Genomic DNA, 21,404 nt, shown 5'->3' with positions numbered 1-21,404 from the left:
TTCATGATAAGGTTTTTCAATATTTTTGAAATGATATTTAATTAAATTTCTAACATTAAATTTCCAGAATCAAATTTTCGAAACAGAATTTTTGAAAATAAATATTTGGAATGTATAAATTATATTTGGGAAAATATTTTTCAAAACAAGTTCTTCAGAATATTACACATAAAATATAATCTGAAAATAACTTTCCGGAATACAAAAAATACCTTGGGGAAAATTTTTCTGAAAGGGGCCTGCTGGAGCGGTGACAGTGATGTGGTGCAGTGGTAGAAGATGTTTTAGTCTTTTCCTGTTATTGTTGGGGTATAGGAAGAAATTGATGGGGGTGCAGGAAGCCCTTGCCATTGTTCATTTGTCTGAGCCCATGATTCAAGCCTAGCCCATCCTAAGAGGAGGAAGATACATGAAGTGTTGAATTGAAAATCAGCAAGTTCCGAACTTTTTGATTTTGAAAAGTGAACCGCAGGATAACCTGGCGCGTCATGGTTGAGCAACCGTAACCAGGTGCTCCGATTCAGAAACCCGCCAAACCCTAACTCGATGGAGAACCGAACTCAGGTGCGGTGCCCGGAGAACCAAGAGCTGGCGGCGTACATGTGGAAAAAGTGGCAGGAAATGGCGGAGCAACCCAAAGGCATTTCTGATAACTTCGAAATGACCCTTTCCAAGGCCCACTTCAATGTCTGTAGCTCCAAAACCCCCATTCTAACCATCAAAGATTTCTCTCAAGTCAAGTACGTATCTGTTTCTCCCACACCATCTCATCGTACAAATGCCACACTCTTAAGAATTATAGTTACATGCATATTATGGAAATTAAATTAGTCAACTTTTTGTTGGGTTCTCTTCTTTCTGTCCACAAGATTCGACGGGAGACCTTGCTTAAGGAATTCGAATTTAGTTCCACTTTGACAAACAGTGTATTTGTTTTGGAGTTTAAAACTTGTGCAGTTTTTGTCTCATTGTGTTGTTATGTTTATATCATTGAAGATTTGGTCTTTAACTGAGCCGAATGGTATATTGTGATTCATGTATACTTGACCTTAGCTAGTGAGATGAGACTTTTTTGTTGTTGTTTGCGGTGTTATGTTGTTATGTTTAACATCATATGTAGAAACATGTCATAGACTATATTTATAATTATAAGTGAGGTTATTATGTTGTGTATTACAAAACACCAATTATAATTTGAAATTTGAAAATTATCCAAAATTTGATAGGTTTGTTGTGGATCTTGGAGGCTTGAACTTTATTGTAAAGGGGTTATTGGATGTTTAGTGATTGGTTCTGTGTATAATATTCGTGTGTTTGTGAAGTAAGGATACTTAAGGACGAAGGAAGGGTGTTTAAATTGAGTTTCTAAGGGTAATGATCTGATGGTGCTCTTTTCTGTTTTCTGGAAGGGGTGTGGGGAAAATGATATTGAGGCTTATGCAGGGGTTTTTTGGGACTGGTTGTGGTGGTTCTGAACCGGAAGATTTGACTAAAAGGGGTATGTCTGGTGCTATTTGTTTTTCTTTTCTGTTATTTGAATTTGCTTTACTTTGTTTTTTCTTTTTTTGCAGAGTTCTGTCTAATTTTTCCTTTTTTCTCCAATCTTATAGGAAAGAAAACTAAAGGAACCAAACGTTATGTGCCTCAGAGGAACTCTGTTGCATATGCATTGTTGATAACCCTTTACAGGTATGCATACACAATACAGTCACATGTGCTACTAATGTATATGTTTCTTTCTGGGAGAAAAATGTTTGGAAGTTATCATGGTAAAACTAGTTAGATTATAAGATTTAACTCACTTTTTAATAGGGGAACTTCAAACGGGAATGACTTTATGCGTAAGCAAGAGCTTATTGATGCTGCTGAAGCTAGTGGGCTATCTCGAGTGCCTATTGCGTATGATTAGTTGTTTATTGTTTCTGTTTTCTGTGATTTAAGTAGATAAGTATATGTGAAAATGTATACAAGTTTTGATGAAGCCATTCTTCATGACCAGGCCAGAAAAAGGGAAAGGAAAACCTGGACATTTTGGAAGTTCTCCGAGGGATTGGTATAGTGGATGGAATTGCATGAAGACCTTGGTAGCTAAGGGATTAGTTGTAAAGTCAAGCTGCCCTGCTAAGTATGAGTTTTCATCGTGCCTCGTGTGTGTGTGTGTGTGTTTTTTTTTTTTTCTGCAATGTGCTGCTAGTGTTTGTATATAAATCTCTCTTTAACCTTTTTAATTATTTCTCACATATTAAAATCCACTTGTTAGGAGAACCTTCATATTGTGAACCTATAACTAATTATGTGTTTATTGAGAGTTAAGCTTGATTTTCCTTGTGAATTGAGCCAGGTATATGGTAACCTACGGAATCCTTTTAGGCATTATTTTTATTTGTGATTCATTTACCATTGAACATTGTAGTTGTGATTTAAGGTGTTCTATTGATAATCTACCTAGCAATGCTAATGTACGTCTAAAATTTAATGTAGTGGATGCTAAATTGTAAAACCAGCAATTGTTAGAACGGTTCTTGTTAAACAATTTTAAATTCTGAGATATGGGTTGTAAATGAAACATGAATATGTTCAAATAAAAATTCCCCATAGATGCTTTTTTTTTTTTTATTTTTTTTTCTTTTGTGTGTGTTCAGGTACATGCTAACTCAAGAAGGCAAGGAAGCAGCTAGTGACTGTCTTGCAAGATCTGGAATGGCAGAATCTGTAGAGAAGTCAGCTTCTGTTGAAATTTCTTCTTGTATGGATAACCAAAACTCATTGGATGTGGAACCCAATGATCATGATATGGAATCAGAGGTTTTGTCACCATTGACCCAGCAAAAGAAACGTATGGATGTCCCTCTAGATTGCCTTGGGAGGGTATTTTTCCTCTTAATTAAATTCCTTATTATGTTTTGTTTCTTCACATTCATATTGTAGAAATTGTGTTCTATTTCCTCATAGAACCTAAAACACTAACCCTTATTTATAAATTTTATAAAAATCATAATTCTAACATAAGGAAGCTTTATCCTACTATTTGAGGTCAGCTATGTGGATCTCATAACACCATTGACATGGTATGATCATAAAATATCGTAACTAGTCCTATGATATGATGAAGAAAAGGCCAAATAGGGAACTAATCATACTCAAAAATCTAAAATATGATTACATATTATATTACTGTACTTCCTCTCAAGATTAAAACTTCAAGCTTGTTGTAAATATTCGTGTTACATAGAAAAGTTGGATGCTTTTTGTGTGCTGTAGTGGCGCTACCATGATATGGGCTTCAAAAACCCTTTTACTATGAGTTGTAAATGGTTACCCATCTCCACAATAATAAGTTCATATAATGATTTATTTGAAAAATATCAACAGCTGTGATAATCCATACAAAATTGCAAGTATTGATACCAGCATATCTCAAGATATTTTAAGCTATTGTAGTTTCTATATATGATATGCTATTTCTCATATACTGTGTCCTACGATGTTATAATTTACTGTTATGGGTTCTGTTAGTGTTTGTGTTTGTATGTTACCTCTTTTCATTCAAAGGACGTTCATGAAGTTAATGTAATAAAATATCCTTATTTTTTTCTCATATTCTCTTTTCGGTTCACTTGCAGATGATTTTTATTTTGTTGACAATTGAAATGTACTTTTTCTTCGTTTATTAATTTTTTTTTCTTTTGCAGTTTACTCAGTTGGGTTACTCCAAGGAACACATTAATAGTGCTTTCATTGAAGTTTCCAGAATCCATCCAAATAAAGATGTCTCATCTTTGTGGCCAGCTGTTTTATGTCATCTTCGAGAGCAAGAAGTCTATGGTTCACAGCCAGAATCTCTAAGTATGTTAATAATTGTTTCTTGATTGGGGCATATACTATATGTCTTTTCCCATCTCAAATTTTCGTAATGACACTGAGCAAACTTTCATCTCTATTAATCATTTCATAAATTACCAGGGTCTAGAGATTTCACTGGAAAAGAGAACAGACCTGTGCATTCATCTTGCAATGGGCATGCAACAAACATTTGTTCGCGTGATATTCCTTCTTTCCCCTTGAGAGCTTGTTCTTCATCTGTATGGTTTGATCTATTTACTAAATTGATATGCTTTTAATATTGTGCATTCTTAATGTGTGTAAATATAATGATCAGTGGTTCTTAGAATGATCAGAAATATTTTTCTTGAGTTACAAATTTTGGTGGTTTTAAACACTTGTTTTGAATTTTCAAAAGGACTCTAGAAGTTAGATGTTGAATAGTTGCATCAATATCATTTGCTTTCATTTTATTATTTTGGACATTCTGTTCGTGTCATTGGTTTTGAAATTACATGTGTGGCACAAGAGTCAGATGATACTTGTGTATCCTTTTGTCATTCAATTTTTTCTATTTATTTCTCAAAATAAAATTTTCAAGGACATCATGATCTACATCTGGCATGATGATGACAGTGACCAATGTGTTCCAGCCTTGGACTTGTGTACAAATCATTTCAATAGCAAAATTTTTATCCCTTGCTAACAGTTCAAAACCTGTTTATTTTCTTATGCTTATATATTCTAGTTTTAAACTTTTTTAGCTGCCTTCCTGCATCTTCCCCTAACCAAAAATCCTCAGTCACCTTTCTTCTAGCCAACCCTCAAACTCTAGATATTTTAAGATTTTCTTTTTTTGGCCAAAAACTTCCTCTGTTGACGGTCTTGTGTTAACCTCATGGATTCCCTTCTCAGACCCATGTGTGGCACTTTTGAAGCCATTACCAACTAGGTTGTGTCATCTTCAGTATTGCATAACTATAGGCATTTTGAGCCGGAAATAAAATATAAAAGGTCTATCTTAAAGACAACAAGGTATTATAAAAGGTCTATCTTCAAAAATAATATGTTCATGTTTGCAGCATATGCATTTTATTGTTCTTACAAAGTGATTTAGACCTAACTTAACACTACATAGCCAACTTGTAAGGTGAAAATTCCCCTTGTATATTTATATATTGTATTTTAGAGCTATCAACAGTTAATGTGGGACTTGGGTTTTCCCCAATACTCTTCCTCACGCCCAACACTAGTGGACATGATGTGTGGATAACATGGTGAGTGACACTTTTAATGAATCTAGGATAGACTCTAATACCTTTTTAAAAGGATAGTCAGTTCTGTAGGTTGAGTTAAACATAAATCTCTTTATAAGAAATTATGTCAATGTAAACAGTTAAATTAGATGGAATAGAGATGAAATTGAGTTGTATTAAATTAGGCTTTAGTGTGCTTAACTTTTATTAGAGTGGAACGTGAAAATTAAATAAAGAAGTAGATGGGTGAAATGGATTTGACCCTAACCTGTTTTTCTTTTTTTTTCATCCGTTTATCTATATTTTTTCTTGTGCCTTCATGTGAAGTTGTTTATAAATTTTGATATTGGTACTTGATGAACGTCTTAGGACCACTCCATACAAAATCCTAACAAGGATGAGCTTGTATCAAAGATTAACATTTTAAATGTGCCACCATTGAGCTTTGGGGAGAGATTTGAGGATGCTTATGACATAATTTTAATATTGGATGATCGGGAACAATTTGCCACTCAGGGGTTAGTAACATGAATACTACATTGTTATTTTCACTCAGGATATTATATGATTTGTATAGCATTATCAATGGTGGAAGGCCAAAATTCTTCCATATAAGCACGCTGTGGCCTATGGAGCTGTCATAGCAGTCCTCCTTCACAAAATGCCTTTGGCTAGTAAAAGCACTCCACCATGCCAATCTGCCATGCAATTCATCGGGTTACCATTTAACAACATATTATAAGCTATTTTTTTAACCTTTGCAATCATTTAATGTCTTGATGTACAGTTAAGTTTTATTTACATCACTCTGTTGTATTGTCTGTCTTGCTGCTAATAACCCCAATGAATTTTATGTTTTCGTTTTGGTTTCAGATCAAGATCCAGGAAAATTATTGAGAATATCTGCAGCCAATTTAAAATTAAAATAGAAGTGAGTTAGATGTCTTAACTGTCTACATGTAGTTCCATACATCCTATTGCTCCCCAAATATTGTTTACTGAATGTTGACACTGATATTTATATGGAAACTAACATTGACCTATGTGATCACTTGGGGAGATGTCCCTATCATGGTAGGTCTTGAATCTGTAAGTCTATTATTGCTTTAATATGAACATGAACTTGACTTTCAGAGTCAGATGCCTATTAAGTCAGCAATGATCTCTTGGTATAGGGAATGAGATACTTGTTTGATGCTTTTCCTAGTGTTGTACCCCCTTCAGTAGCTGGTTTTCAGTTTATGAGGAAATAGAATAATAGTAAACAAAACAAAATATAGGTAGATTAATGAAAAAGGAAGGTTTCTTCTATTAATATGAACAGAAAAGGAACTCAAGGGGCATAGTTCTCTTACGAGGGACGTTCCTTTATGACTTAGACACATTAGTTGGTATTATTTTCTCCTACAGAGCCTTTACAATTTCCCACATTTAACTCCTAATGCAATCTCTGATAACTGATTCATTAACATCGTATATCTCCAAATAAAACCAATTGTAAATTATTTATTAATCTTCTAATAAAAACCCTTGTAACTTACTCATAATTTACTAACCACCTACCATTGTTTATTCCTCCTGGAATAAACCCTCCTGATCTTATATTCTCTTCATTAACATCTTATCTTCTCTTCATTAACCACTTACTCATAACTGATTCATTAACATCGTATATTCTCTTCATTAACTATTGACATGTGCTCGTCTGGCAATACCATCTTCCATCTTCTGAAGAATTAACCTTGTCCTCGAAGTTGATGTCAGTATATTGGCTATAAGCAGTTAACAATCTTCCGAAGTAGCTTCTGCAATCTGGTCTTCCTGCTGAATCAGAACCTATTCCTCTCACTCCCTGCTTAGTAATTGCTTTAGCCCCCAGATCTTTGAGAGGAGAATAGGTAATTGCGTCCACCTGCTAGTCCATGGGAAGGTCTATCTCCACATGATAATTTCCTGCTGTCTTGTCAAGTTGATATACATTAAAAACAGGATTTATCTGAGCATGAGACGGAGCTGGAGTAAAAATGCCTAGAACCAATCTGTTTGATCACTAAATAAGGTATCATAGCCAGCAAATAGCTTAGGGTGTTGGAGGAGGCATAGAACCTTCTTATTTTCAAATATTACCAATCTCATTGCTGAATACTGGAAGACTTCCTGTGGCTATTAGCATAGAGAACCATATGGTTTGTGTTAGGTTCCTTTTTCTTGGAATATTGATAATAGTTCCTATTCCAAAAAACTAACACCCAGACAAGGAAAAAAAATTATGAATATACTTTTTTATTGCTAAAAGAATCACCTTAGCTCCAAGATATTCAAGTATACCTCCAAAGGTGCTTTCTTCTTTTTACATTGGAATATGACCAGTAAACTCAATTAAAAAAATTCTCCTTTTGCAGAAAACCTATTTATTGAATTACAGTAGACCAGATTAACAGAAAAGAATAACAGAACCAACTAACCTGTTACACTTTTGACCCTTTCCTTTTCCTATAATAATCCTGCGGACCATTTCAACATATAAATTTTACTGTGCTCCTATTCAATGAAACCTCAGCTTTCCTAGAGCACCATTTCTATCCACCAAAGCTTCCAAGGTCACAATTGACGGTGGTGGTCTACTATACACTAACTAAAAAGTGAAGTAATTTGCTGCACTCTGACAATAGCTATCACACCAACATTCAGAACTATTATAAAAGATCTACCCTGGCCTTTATTAGTTTATCATTTGTTATTGTATAATATTTCAATTATTCAGTGTTAGAATTTTTATTATTTTATCGTTAACTCCCTTTTAGGTCTTTGTTTTGATAAAGTTCTCCATAAATACTTATGATAAAAAAAAAGAAAGTAAAATGAATTGAGCTCCTCCTATAAGCTAAAATCAACTTATGCACTAAGTTCAGAAAATTTTAGATGAGAGCTTTTTTAAAAGTTAACTGCATAAGTTGATTTTGGCTTATGAGGCAAGCTCTATTCATTTTACTTATTATTTTTTCTCTCTCCTGAGTGTGTAGGGAGAAGTTTATCTAAATGGTTTTAAACCAATTGTAACTGATATATTAAACTCCTAATAAAAACCCTTTAATTTACTCTTTACATACTAACCATCTATTATTGTTGCCTATTCCTCCTAAGAATAAAACCTCTAAACCTTGTTCTCCTCATTATTTGTCGGGATTGTCTCATGTCTAACATTGACAGCCAATATTACGGATCATTATGTATTTTGTTTTGGGAATTAACCTTTAGCATATTATATTACGTGCTTTAAAAAGGGAACAGTCAGGAGGTTGTAACAAAACTGTCCTTGAATTTGAGCACATTATCTCCATTTTAGTTTTCTGTTAAAGATTTTGGATAACATTGATTTTAAAACAAATTAGGTTTGATATTAGTTAGTTGTACCTGGGTAGATTTGGATGAAAGATGCATTTAGACATGCTATTTAGAAGATGTAGAAAATGATCTAGAATTTGATTCATACACAGGTTCGACGATTGCCAGTAGGAGATGGGATTTGGATAGCACGCCATAAAACTCTTGACAGTGAATATGTGTTGGATTTTATTGTTGAGAGGAAGAAAATTGAAGATCTACGCAGTTCCATCCGGGATAACCGCTATAAGGATCAAAAGTTAAGACTTCTGGTAATTATTACTTGTCAATTTTGTTTGAACTTGTGATGGCAAGGATATAGTGGTCACAGCCTAATGGTTCTACGTCTGTTGCTTTCTTTTCCTATTAAAAAAATAAAATAAAATAAAAAACAAAGTGATGGATGTTTGGTTGTAGAATTTGGGTAGAAATATCATCCTATAGCTAGTAACTTCATAGAATACATTTTATTCTTTGACATGATATCGAGGAATCAAATCACTGTTACTGAAACATTACAACAGTTGAAACTTTAGTTTTGTTATTTGATATCACTGGTGAAGAATGTGGCACATTATTGCTGTGAAGAAATCACATTGTTTGATCGATGCTTTTCTGCTTGGAATATATTTTATTCAGATGTATAATTTAAAACATTCCATACTGACATAGCCTCCTCATCCCCCTTTTATCGTTAAAATTGCACATTTTTAGAGGTGTGGGTTGAAGAAGCTGATATATCTTGTGGAGGGTGACCCAAATTCTTCTGAAGCTGCTGAAAGCATAAAAACTGCGTACGTATTTTCAATTTTTAATTAATTTCATTCTGCTGCTAGTCATAGCGGGAGAAGTTGAAGAAACCAAATTCAGGCTGATGTGCAACATTATTACCATCACTGTTGACTGTTATGACATCATCTCAAATGCTAAGGTTTAGTTGTGATAACATTTTGCACTGTAATTTATTGGTAAAAGCAGGAACTGAAAACGAAATATCTTCACCAACCAAACACGCCCTACTGTACATCTGTGTCTAGATTGAATGGGGTTCATCAAATGAAGCTTTGTTTCTTTCTATCTTTAATAATCACACTAGTTGTTGTATACTGTTCTGATCCCTTGACTTTAAATTACCTATTTCTGAGTACTACATTGATCATTTGCTTTGTTTTTTTTTTTTTTTTTTTTTTTTTAAGTTTTTATCATTGATAATTGAAAGTATCATTTCTGACTGTGATTGGTGCAAGCGAGTGAGCAACCATCTATTGCTGAAAATTTCCATTGATTTTTTTTTTTTGTTTATTTAGTGATGTGGTGGGTTTTTGTTATGGTGATGCTATTTCATGAGATTTATGCAGCAGTGTGATGGAACGTGTTGCTAGATTTCTCTTGAGTGAAGCTTGCTCAAATTATTTGCCTATATCTTTAAAAGCTCAAAAGCATTCGCAATTTTTGTTCACGTCAAAATCATCCCCTCTCAGATTTTGTAATCCTACCTACCTTGTACAGTTGTTTTACAACAGAGATTCTGGAGGGATTTGATGTACAGAGAACAACTGGCTTAGGTGACACTCTAAAGAAGTATGGTTATCTTACCCAAGCAATTTCTCAATATTACAAGTCAGAAATTCTTGTAGACAATGTTAAAAGCTCTGGGACATGTCCTCCTTATGATGATTTTATCAAAAGGTGTCAAGACGTTGAGAAAACAACAGTCAGTGATGTATTTGCCATCCAACTTATGCAGGTACTAACAATTTAAAAATTTAATTTGAACTGTTTTTCTATTGATTGTTTAATTTGGCTAACTAAATGAATCCATTGATTGAGTACCTTTTTAATTTGCAAGTAAGAACAGATCTACACCACCTTCGGGTGTAATTTTGCTTTCAAATTCTATTTACTGGCAATTTTCAGAACTCAGCACAGCTTAAATCGAGTTATTTTTTTTGGATCATTGCTCATTAGTACTTGGAGAAATTGTATTCCTTTTTCTGTGGATCCTCAAATTTTACTTTGACGGTGTATTGAAATATGACCAAGAACTGGCTGGATGACACGGTTGTTTTTGGTCTTGTGCAATTTCACTGAGCAACATGTTTGTTGTTAACCTTTGTTTTACGTAATGAATCGCAATTACTTGTAAAATTGGATGTGTAACTCTAATACCCATGACTTTCATCCTGTAATTACTAATTTTTTTCGTTCAAACATTTTGGAATTTGCAAATGCAGGTCCCACAGGTTACAGAGGAGATTGCCATGGCTGTGTTGGGTCTGTTCCCTACACTTTTCTCTCTTGCCCGTGCATACTCACTACTTGTGAGTCCTCATTTCTTTCTCCCTTCTAGGAAGTCAATTGTTTAGGAATGACAATTTGATTTAGACTGGACTGGATGGTTTACCTGCAAAAATTTCTACAAAGTGAGGGTTTTTGTATGCAGTACACACTACTCTACCCATATAATATGTCATGTTTTATGACTAGGACGTTTTGGTCCATGGATATGGTCCATCGGTGTTGCAAGGTTTCACTTTAAACTAATCTAGCCTGATCATGAGATAAGTAAAACCTAATCATGGAATGTTTCTGCCAAAGAGTGAACTTGGGCAGAGTCCGAAAATTTAAATATGTTCAACACATTAACCACTTATGTCCAACTTTTTGGTTTAAAAACTAGGATTTGGAAGATCCTTGGGTAGCTTTTGAATTGAATTTGAATTAAATAGTGCACCTTGGGTATCTATTTCCCCCAAATAGATTTTGTTGATTTGTTTGTTTATTTAATTTCTGCATTTGAGTAACATTCTTGCTTCACAAGTTTGCACACAATACTGGCATAAGTGGTGAGAAATTCTATTTATCTGAAGTACAACTCAAAGTAATGAATTTTGATTCCAAGTATATCAGTATTCACTATTCAGTAGTATGGATATGAGAATTAAAGCTGCAATTTCCAGAATCATGGATCTAGATCTGGCTCTATTTCTTAAACGCTGATACGAGTGTGTTTAGAGTATTGGAGACTTGAGAGCTAGTTCATTTTATGGCGTTCTTTCAGTACATTCTTAGCAGCTCTGTCACTAACTTCTGCTCCCTTCCGCTTCTAATTTTATCCGTTCTAATTGTATCATTTGTTTAGGACGGTGATGCTCTTGCCCAGGAGGAGATGCTTCGAAAACAGAGTAACAATATGATCAATGCAGTTGCCAGTAGGAACATTTTTCAGTTCGTTTGGGGCAGCTAACTTGCATTACATTCTTCTTTGAAGTTGGATTTTTGGGTGTCAATCCACTAAGCAAAGTTGAACACCATATTTTGTGTACTCCACTTCTCATTATTGAATAACATGTTTGTAAAATTGTTGGCACCATAACCGAGGTTTAGTTTGCCAGCAATTTGTATATTTTGTAAAGAAAATATACCCGTATATATGCTGCATAGGAGTTAATTGTTTTTTTTTTATCACATAACTATGATTAAGATTATAAATTAAGTATATTTAGTCCCTGTTGCTTTAGACCTGCAAAAAGAACAGTGCTTTTTTAAGTTCTTCAAAATGATTAAATGATTAAGCTTTGTGGTGACTAATAGAACTCATGTTAATAACTGTCACATGTATCACTCAAGTAAGGTGATCGGTTTAATTGATTGTTCTCTATTGACACTATTCATAATCAATTGAAAGTACCCATGACTTTTTCAAGTTTAAGATACGCAAAGTAATTTATGTTCTATAAACGTTTGATTTGATCTTGTAAAAATTTGGTCAACTGTAAGTGTTTTTTTTTAAAAAAAAAATAATAATATTGGATGAATAAATTATTTAAGTATACTAATGAAGCTCATGGGTATATGTAAAGATACATATTCAAATTCATGATTTGCATATTTTTTTATTATTTTTTTCATTCGTTTGATTTATCTGGGCTCTATATTTTTGGATGTCTTGATAATTTTAAATTTCTAAACTTTTTTTATCTCATGATTTACTGGATGTTTCTTCCAACTAGAATTTCTCCATCTTGTTAAAATTTGTTACATTGTGTATTATTGTAAATAAGGGATTTCTTAACTTTTTTCTATTCATTATTGTTATTGTCTCTTTCCCATTCATTTTTTTTTCTCCATTCCTTTTTCTTATCTTATATTTATTATTTAGTATTTCATTTATAAGTTATATATATATATATATATATATATATATATATATATATATATATATATATATATATATATATATATATATGGGTTTGCTAATTTAGGTAAGGGAGTTTTTCAGTTGGTACATTTTAGTAAAATGTACCAAATTTTAGGTTACAAAATTGTTCCGGTTAAAAAAAAAATCAACTTTAAATCTAAGGTTATTTTAATAATTTTAAAATTTAATTTAAAAAAAAAAAGTAGTTATTAAAAATCCGAAGTTATTAACTTTTATTTTATTTTTAATTTAAAAATAACTATTTTTTATTATATTTTTTATTTTAAAAAATAACTACCTTTTAAAAAATATAATGGTTTAGAGTTTATACAACTCGTTTGGGTTTATAGAACCCGTCTGGGATTATAGAACACGTTTGGGTTAAAAAAACAACTACCTTTTATTTTATTTTTATTTTAAAAAACAACTACCTTTTAAAAAATATATAATAAAAGCTAATAACTTCTCTTGTACACGTGGACCAATCAGAATTTTTAATAACTACCTTTTTTTTATTTTATTTTAATATTAAATTTTAAAATTATTAAAATACTATTGGATTTAAAGTTGTTTTTTTTAATAGAAATATTTTTGTAACCTAAAACTTAGTACACTTTGTTAAAATGTATCAACTAAAAAACTCCCTTACGTAAATTAGCAAACCCCATATATATATATATGTATATATATATATATATATATATATATATATATATATATATATATATATATATATAATTAAATGGATATCAATTTTATAGTAATATTTGATATTGATATTATTAGTGAAGCTTATTTTTAATAATTTTTTTGTTATTAAAAAGTAAATGAAAACAAATATGTAATTGAATTAAGAATAATAGAATACACAAGGAAAAATTTGTATTGAGGAAAATTATATATATATATATATATATGTAAGAAGTAAAAAAAAAATAGAATCTTAAGAGTTAATAAAGTGTTTAAATAATGAGACTATGTTATTTTTTAATATTTAAAGCAAAAGGTATAAATAAAAACTTTGTTAAGTCTCTTCTCTCCTTTCTCTCCTCAAGTTCTAACTCCTGAGTTATTTCTTTGAAGATCAGGAAGTGCCATGTGATCACAACAACAAGGTCTTCCTTTCCATCCGATCTCTTTTCTCAAAAGAGTAAATTAGTTTTTACTCTTTTCTTGAGTTGTACATTTTTTCGATGCATGTGAGTCTTTATGTCACATGTGTCTTTCTAGCCTTCTAGTATGTTCTTTGTTGATTAGTGATTTTAATCGCATACCTTGATTATGATTTCATGATATGTAGATGCAAATAAAATTCTCTAAGTTGAGGGAGTAGTTTTGATTTCTTAGAGTTGTTTGAGTTTCCAACAGGTAAGGGAGACTATATGTTTATTTATAAGGCTTAAGAAGATTTGTTAAATCTGAAATGATGTGCTTTAATTAAGACAATTGATTGAGTTATAAAGTTATGATATGTAACTTGTTGAAAAATCCCATGATGTGGTAGGAAGACTTGCTTGAGATTGATGTAAATGCACATTATCTGAAATTAGAAAAGCATTATTATGAATGCTTTTTGAATACTATCTGTGATCACTTGAGCTGTTATGTTTGAGGTCATACTTTGTTAGAAACTGCGACTGATTTTGAAGTAGTAAAAAGGAGAGTCTTGGGTTGTTGTTTTTTTTGGTCTAATTTGGGGTTTTGATAGGTAAAATTCTAGAAGAATGTGTTTTAGGAAGAAACTTGAGATTTGGAGTCTGTTTTGAGTCATTTAAGACTTGTTTAGCCACTTAGTTGACAAAAATAAGGTTTGTAATATATGAAATATGTTTGATTATAATTTGGAGTAGTTGGTTTGATTATATGGACTAAATTATTGAGCAAGTGAGCAAATTGGTATTCCCTCTGAGTTAAAAACCTATTTTCAAATCAATTTTATGCCAAGAATAATAGTTTGATCATTTAGAAAGGTATTGAGTGCATCTAGATTAGGATCACAATATTTGCATATTCTGGTATGGCGCTCAACAGTAGCCCAGTGGTGTCCAAGCGGCAAAAAGCCGAGAGGTTTGATGCTCAGCTGGACAGAGGTGGCACTTTGGCGCCAACTTTGCATGAAGAATGACGCTCAACGGCATGTGCCGCTCAACGCCACGAGCCTTTGCCAAACTTCTCTTTTTGCAATTCTTCTTGCTTTTAGGGTTTTTCAATCTTTGATTTGGCACATAAGCTTCTTATAAATGATTTAGATACACTCTTTAATGTATGTTTGTTAAGATGTGTTGTATGGATGTTTACGTTGTTTATATTGGAATTTTAGTAAAGGTTAAATGGATATTGTATATATGAGTTTTTATTCAAAGTTGATATGAAATGATTTGTGAATGTGAAATAGTATATGACGCTATAAGGATTTCAAGAAGAAATCCTTTAAGATGGTTGTGTAAAGTGTATGTATTGATATAGGATGCTAATGATTATGAGTTATTCTGACGCTCTTGAATAACTGTCAATCTCAATAAGAGATTGATAACTATGTCGTGAAGACCAACAAAGGTTCCTTAGTTTGATGGTTATTTATTGGTCATACATGTTTAACGGATTAACCTCGGAGTGTGATAATTGGTGTGGATGAATTGCTGTTGCACCACCTCCGGGTGTAAGGCCCCTATAGTTCGACGTCAATACATGTATCCAGATGGTCAAGTCTATATTGCATAGTTGGATGTTTACGAAAATTGTTAGTTATTGATTATTAAATTATAAGTTGATGTCTTAAAATGATTATATCTGTATTCCTTGATAACATTAACTTACTCTTTTCTCTATGTTTTATGTTTACTTGTTTTCTTGTTTACAATTATCATATTTATGATTTTCTTGTTTGCAATGATCATATTTATGATGTGAGCAGATAAGGAACCATCTCTAGATCAACTTTTAGGTTGTAGTTCTGTATATGTATCTATATGAAATATATGTATATACTCTTTTGACAAACTTCTAAATGTACTTTAGTTCTTAAGTGTAAAAGAATTTATTATTCATATTTAACTATTATAGTTATATTTTAATAATTGTAACCGTTTGGTGTATACATTTTGCTTAACGAGTTTATTAAATATGTGATAAATTAATATTATCTAAAAATTGGAATGTTAAATATTAAAGTACTTTTCATTAATATTATCTAAACAAGTATCATTTGAACAAATGTATTTTTAAATAAAAATATCCAAACATAAATCAACTTATACTTAACTTACCTTTTACTAAGTTTAAGTTGAAAAAGTTAATTTGAACCAAAATTAACCTTTTCAACTTAAACCCAAATAGACATTTTAAGATATGAGGGAAAAAAGAAGAAAGGTGAAGCAGAAAAGAAAAGAGAGAATGAAGGGTAAAATTGTCAATTTATTCAATTCGCTTTTTAGGAAATAAAAGAGTAAACTGATCCACAAGTTAATAATAGAAATTAAATAAGAAAGTTGATCCATGAGTTGAAAATATAAATTTTGGACCAATATCAATTTTACATATATTTTATTTTTATCAGACGAAACTTTAGGATCAGTATCATAAATAAATGTAAATTTGAGAGTTAAGATAAAGTTACAAATTAGTTAAAATTTTGAAATTATAATCATAAAAATAGAACATTAAAATCAAAGCTCAGTAATTAAAAGAGAAAATTATAATGAATATTTCTGCGGAAGCAGGGAATCTTTTACAGAATCTGTTTGTTTTTATCTTATTTCTGGTTTTATCTGTTGTGGCAATTAAAAACCTGTTAAATACATGAAGATGATTAGCAAAGTTGAACACTTATATTATACTCACAAACAAAAACATATAAGATAAAAATGCAGCTTATGTTTTGATGAAACAAAACACACCAAACAATAAAGAATTCAACTGAGAAAATATGAGCAGACTTTCACCTAAAACTCAGGTATTGACTTGTTTGTTCTGTCCTATGTCCAAGGAGAAGTCACCAAGTGGAGGATTAAGCTTTCAACACAAGAATCCAATTTTTGTTTTGGAGGATCTTCCTAAGGTTTTCCTTGCTATCCTCATCATCTATCACTATGGAACAACTATGTCCTGTTTGGACATGTTTGTATTTGACAAGGATGCCTGTTTTGGCCAGCACTAAAATGTTGTACTCTACAAAGAGACAAATCTAGGTAGAGAGCACCCGGCAATTCAGAAACTGCATATTCCTTGCTGCACCTGAAGAATGACAAATGAGAGGTGACATTATCAACCCCTTTTCTTGTCCATTCTTCATTCTTGAGAAACTCTTCAAGACAATACTGATTTATAAAACCCCTCATTACAAACACTTCAGAGCTTTGCAACTAGCTGGGGAACAGTTTTTGAATTTTTGGTTTTGTTGCTCTTAGAGGCTATATTTTGGCCTCACCGAAAACACCAACTGTTGTTAATTTGAAGTTGGTGCTGTGACTGTTGATTTTCTGTCCAGGTTTCACCTTATGGACTCAGGTAATGATTTCTTTGTTTGTTTTCATGGCTAAAGAAAATGCTGCATTGAGAACACAAAACAATGTTTAAACTGTTCATATGCTTCACTTGGTTCTCCTAATGATGTGATAGTTAAATAGAGGTTTGAAAGTTTTAAGCATTTCAGAAGCAATGGAAAGAAATCCAGAGCATAACACTGTAAGAAGCGTAAAACTGAAGTGAAATTCTGATCTAAAAGAAAGAAATAAGTAACCAGGCTGTGTGGAATTAGGTGCATGATAAGTTGATCAATTACTCAATATGAGATAGATATCTAGGTATTATCATTACTGTTTACTTTTCCATATGAAAAATATACTTTTTCTCTTCAACTAACTTCTCTTTTACAGTCTGAGTTTGATGAAAGAGCAGAAATAATTACCCCATGAAGTTGATGACCTGTTTATAGTAAGAATTTTGCCTGTTCGTTTGCACTTTTTCTAATGAACAGTTTTCTTTAAACAAAAAGCATATACCACCCCCTTAATCTACTGGATGAGATCAGCTACTTGTGTCATACAAGCCCTTTAACTTGGTCAAGAAAAACCAAAGCTTTTTGAAAACAAGAAACATAGAATCACTATTATACTATTGTATCTGGACACTGATGCTTGTTTCTCACATTTACCTGCTGAGAGGAATGAACATCTTATATATTGTTTTTGGGGTCTTATGCTAATTCCAACTATTATGAATTGAACAGGTTCACCATGCCAGTGGTTGAGGGAGTTGAGATTGGAGTCTCAGGGATTAAATCCAATAAGCCTTCTTATTGACTGTGCCAAATGTGTTGCATCAGGAAGCATCAAGAATGCAGATATTGGCCTTGAGTACATATCTCAGATTTCATCTCCTGATGGTAATGCAGTGCAAAGAATGGTGAGTTATTTCAGTGAAGCACTTGGACACAGGATAATAAAACATCTGCCAGGTGTATACAAATCTATCAGCCCCTCAAAAACATCACTATCTTCAGACGATATCCTTGCTGAGAAATACTTCTATGAGTTGTGTCCCTTTTTGAAGTTTTCATACCTGATCACAAACCAAGCCATTGTGGAGGCAATGGAATGTGAAATGGTGGTTCACATTATTGATCTCCATTGTTGTGAGCCAGCTCAATGGATAGATCTTCTACTCACTTTCAAAAACCGTCGGGGACGTCCACCCCATCTGAAAATTACAGGCATTAATGAGTCGAAGGAAGTGTTGGATCAGGTGAACTTTCATGTGACATCTGAAGCTGGGAAATATGATTTTCCTTTACAGTTCTACCCAATTGTTAGCAAACTGGAAGATGTTGACTTTGAAAAGTTGCCTGTTAAGACTGGAGATGCTGTTGCAATAACTTCTGTTCTTCAGCTGCATTTGCTTCTTTCCACTGATGATGACGTTGCTGGAAGAATCTCACCAGCAGTGGCAGCATCCATGAATCTGCAGAGAACAGTGCATATGGGCCAAAGGACTTTTGCGGAGTGGCTTGAGAGAGATATGATCAATGCATATATCTTGAGTCCTGATTCTGCATTGTCACCTCTTTCCTTTGGTGCCTCGCCTAAGATGGGGAATCTTCTGAAGGCCATGCGAAAGCTCAATCCAAAACTGGTGGTGGTCACTGAACAAGAATCAAATTTGAATGGATCAAATTTGATGGAGAGAGTTGATAGAGCATTGTACTTTTACAGTGCATTGTTTGATTGCTTGGACTCTACTGTAATGAGAACATCAGTTGAGAGGCAAAAACTTGAGAGGACACTTTTTGGAGAGCAGATAAAAAATATCATTGCTTGTGAGGGAGTTGAGAGAAAGGAAAGACATGAGAAACTTGAAAAATGGATTCGAAGGCTTGAAATGGCTGGTTTTGTGAAAGTGCCATTGAGCTACAATGGGAGGATTGAAGCAAAGAATCTGTTGCAGAGATATAGTAGTAAATACAAATTTAGAGAAGAGAATGATTGTTTGTTTGTCTGCTGGAGCGATAGACCATTGTTTTCTGTATCTGCTTGGAGTTTTAGGAGATAAACGTTCATATATGTGCTGGATATAAAGGAACCCTTGCATTACCATGGATTTCAAGAGGTTTAAAATGAAGTAATCAACAAGACAAGAAGGTGGATGGGTTTTCATTTTCATCTTTCTTTCTTTTTGAAGTTTTTAATTGTTTCTGTATATAAAGGGTTTTATTGTTTTTGTTCTCTAGAGGAGCTGATGATTTGAAACAGCCAAACAACAAATCCATCTTGTATTCCTGTTGATGTTAATATCAATTCATTTCAGTAAAATATTCGCTTTTAATTCTCACCTGGGTGTTGATATGCCAACAAAAATTTGTTCATACCCTGAACTTGCTTTGTATCTCTTTCAGTAATATCAGCACACAGAAATAACATTAGCTAAAACTCGTTCTTATTCACAATAGCTGGAATTGGTTCCATTATCGATAAAAACTGAAAATATTTATGAGAAACTAGGCATAGTTTTGCTCAAGAAATATTGGAGTATGTATGTTACCTCAATGTCTTTGGCTGTGCCATGAAACATTGGATAGGATAAGACAGATTGGCAAAGAGAACTCTTGTACCTTAGCTGAAATAATCATGTTTTTTATTAATTTTTGTTTATTTAGACCATTTCCATTAAGGTTATAGTGCCAGCTAGACAATACGGATTTGTAATTAGTGTTTGAGTCCTTTGGTTTAAATGTAAAGCTACGCTACTCTTTGACATTAGATGGCATGAATGCATCATTTTAAAGGTGCCTTGTATCGGAACAAGTCCTCCAATTGAGGGCTAAAGGAGTTTTCACTCTCACATACGTTGTCAATGTTCAAATATCAAGTCCATTGAGACAATGTTCAGACATCAAGTCCAAAAACAATGCCAATGTTCCATATCACAATGTTTAGAAATCTGAGATCAAAGACAATTTAAATACAGTTTTTTCCTGCAATATTCGGAGATGACTTTTAAGGACAAAGTCATGATAAAAGTTTCAGGTTGACAATACTTCAGATGTGATAGATATTTTACATGGCAAGACATCTTACTCATCAACATCTCTTATGACTGTCAAATGCTTCAAAAATATCAATATAGTGCAATTCGTAGAACCTCACTTTTTGTTCCTATTCCATGTTTTGACCCTACTTGGTACCTAGATTTAACCAATTCACATATCCATAATCTCTTGCAATACTCATCATCTTCAGCATTGTTTTTAAAAGACTCTTACTTTTATTAGGTTACATTGCATATATTTTAGTAGAATTCCATGTCCATATAGGAAAATTACAAGATATTAAGCCTTGCTTTCTCCTTCCGTATATAGCATTGTTTTGACCTATAGTTGATGACTTTAGTTTTACATAAGAAGGTCGTGTATCTCAAAAGACAAGGCAACTTTGTTTGACTGCTGCTCCCTTGTGGTATATTATACAAAACCTATGTTTATCCTAAAGATAAAATTTAGACTTCTGACAAATGGTGCTAGAACATTTTTACATAAATCAACATAATATATTTCATCTACGTTTGGTCTCTTAGGAGTTGTCTCATTCTCGCTCCATAAACTAGGGAGTAATAATGACATCATGTTTGTCTCCTTTGCAAACAAACTTCTTCTGACAATGTCCTTATCTATGACTAGATAACCTTTTATATGCAGCCAAGCAATATTGGTTTGGAGGCTTTAATGACTAACCCGGCAAAATCGACTTTCACACACATCAAGACAAAGATGCAAGGAACCGTTTAGACATTGTTGGATTGTACTTGAATTGGACTTAGACACCTGATTTGTCCAACTAAATTCTTATCTTATTAGGTGAAGCAAACAATTATGGTCGAAATCAATGGTGACAAGACCAACTCTTTTCATTGTTCCTAACTTGATGCAGATGTCATTCATGACAAGAATTTTAACTTCTACTGGTTTACTTACCCCATAAAACCCAATACCAATTTCTCTATGAAGCTTTACTTGCACTTAGATGCTCTTGGAATGTTCATCTGTGTTATTCAATAGGATTGGCAATGTAGTGAGAACTAGAGAAGTTGCTTGGTGGTATACATTGTCTTTTGGGTGCCCAAGGACAAACTTATGGACACAGGTAATATACTATCTCTACAGAATAGAACATTTTACATATCCCCCATGTAACCTTGTTTTTCTAAGAATTTACAACATTTTACATAGTAATAATGTGTTGTGTTACAAA

At 32.8% G+C, this 21,404-nt stretch overlaps 2 protein-coding genes across 3 annotated transcripts; both read left to right on the top strand.

The window, feature by feature from the left end:
- Positions 1-318: 318 nt before the first annotated feature.
- LOC106762581 (crossover junction endonuclease MUS81) lies at positions 319-11,982 on the top strand. Of its 2 annotated transcripts, none has more exons than XM_014646576.2 (15): positions 319-740; positions 1,410-1,498; positions 1,611-1,689; positions 1,813-1,899; positions 2,000-2,125; positions 2,643-2,868; positions 3,693-3,846; positions 3,964-4,082; positions 5,448-5,596; positions 5,952-6,009; positions 8,576-8,734; positions 9,177-9,256; positions 9,972-10,209; positions 10,697-10,783; positions 11,605-11,982. In XM_014646576.2, the coding sequence occupies exons 1-15, from the start codon at positions 547-549 to the stop codon at positions 11,707-11,709; spliced, it is 1,950 nt and encodes a 649-aa protein (XP_014502062.1). In that variant the 5' UTR covers positions 319-546; the 3' UTR covers positions 11,710-11,982. The 2 variants fall into 2 exon arrangements, with proteins under 2 accessions (XP_014502062.1, XP_014502063.1); XM_014646577.2 differs by having other exon boundaries at positions 639-740; positions 1,444-1,498.
- A 5,177-nt stretch (positions 11,983-17,159) lies between these two features.
- LOC106760549 (scarecrow-like protein 3) lies at positions 17,160-19,386 on the top strand. The gene is made up of 2 exons (XM_014643971.2): positions 17,160-17,169; positions 17,891-19,386. The coding sequence occupies exons 1-2, from the start codon at positions 17,160-17,162 to the stop codon at positions 19,207-19,209; spliced, it is 1,329 nt and encodes a 442-aa protein (XP_014499457.1). The 3' UTR covers positions 19,210-19,386.
- The last annotated feature ends 2,018 nt before the right edge of the window (positions 19,387-21,404 follow it).

Source organism: Vigna radiata, chromosome 5 (genome assembly GCF_000741045.1).
Source record: "Vigna radiata var. radiata cultivar VC1973A chromosome 5, Vradiata_ver6, whole genome shotgun sequence".
Taxonomy (NCBI): domain Eukaryota; kingdom Viridiplantae; phylum Streptophyta; class Magnoliopsida; order Fabales; family Fabaceae; genus Vigna; species Vigna radiata.
The sequence above is the reverse complement of the archived record's forward strand: the minus strand, read 5'-3'. Positions and strand labels throughout refer to the sequence as shown.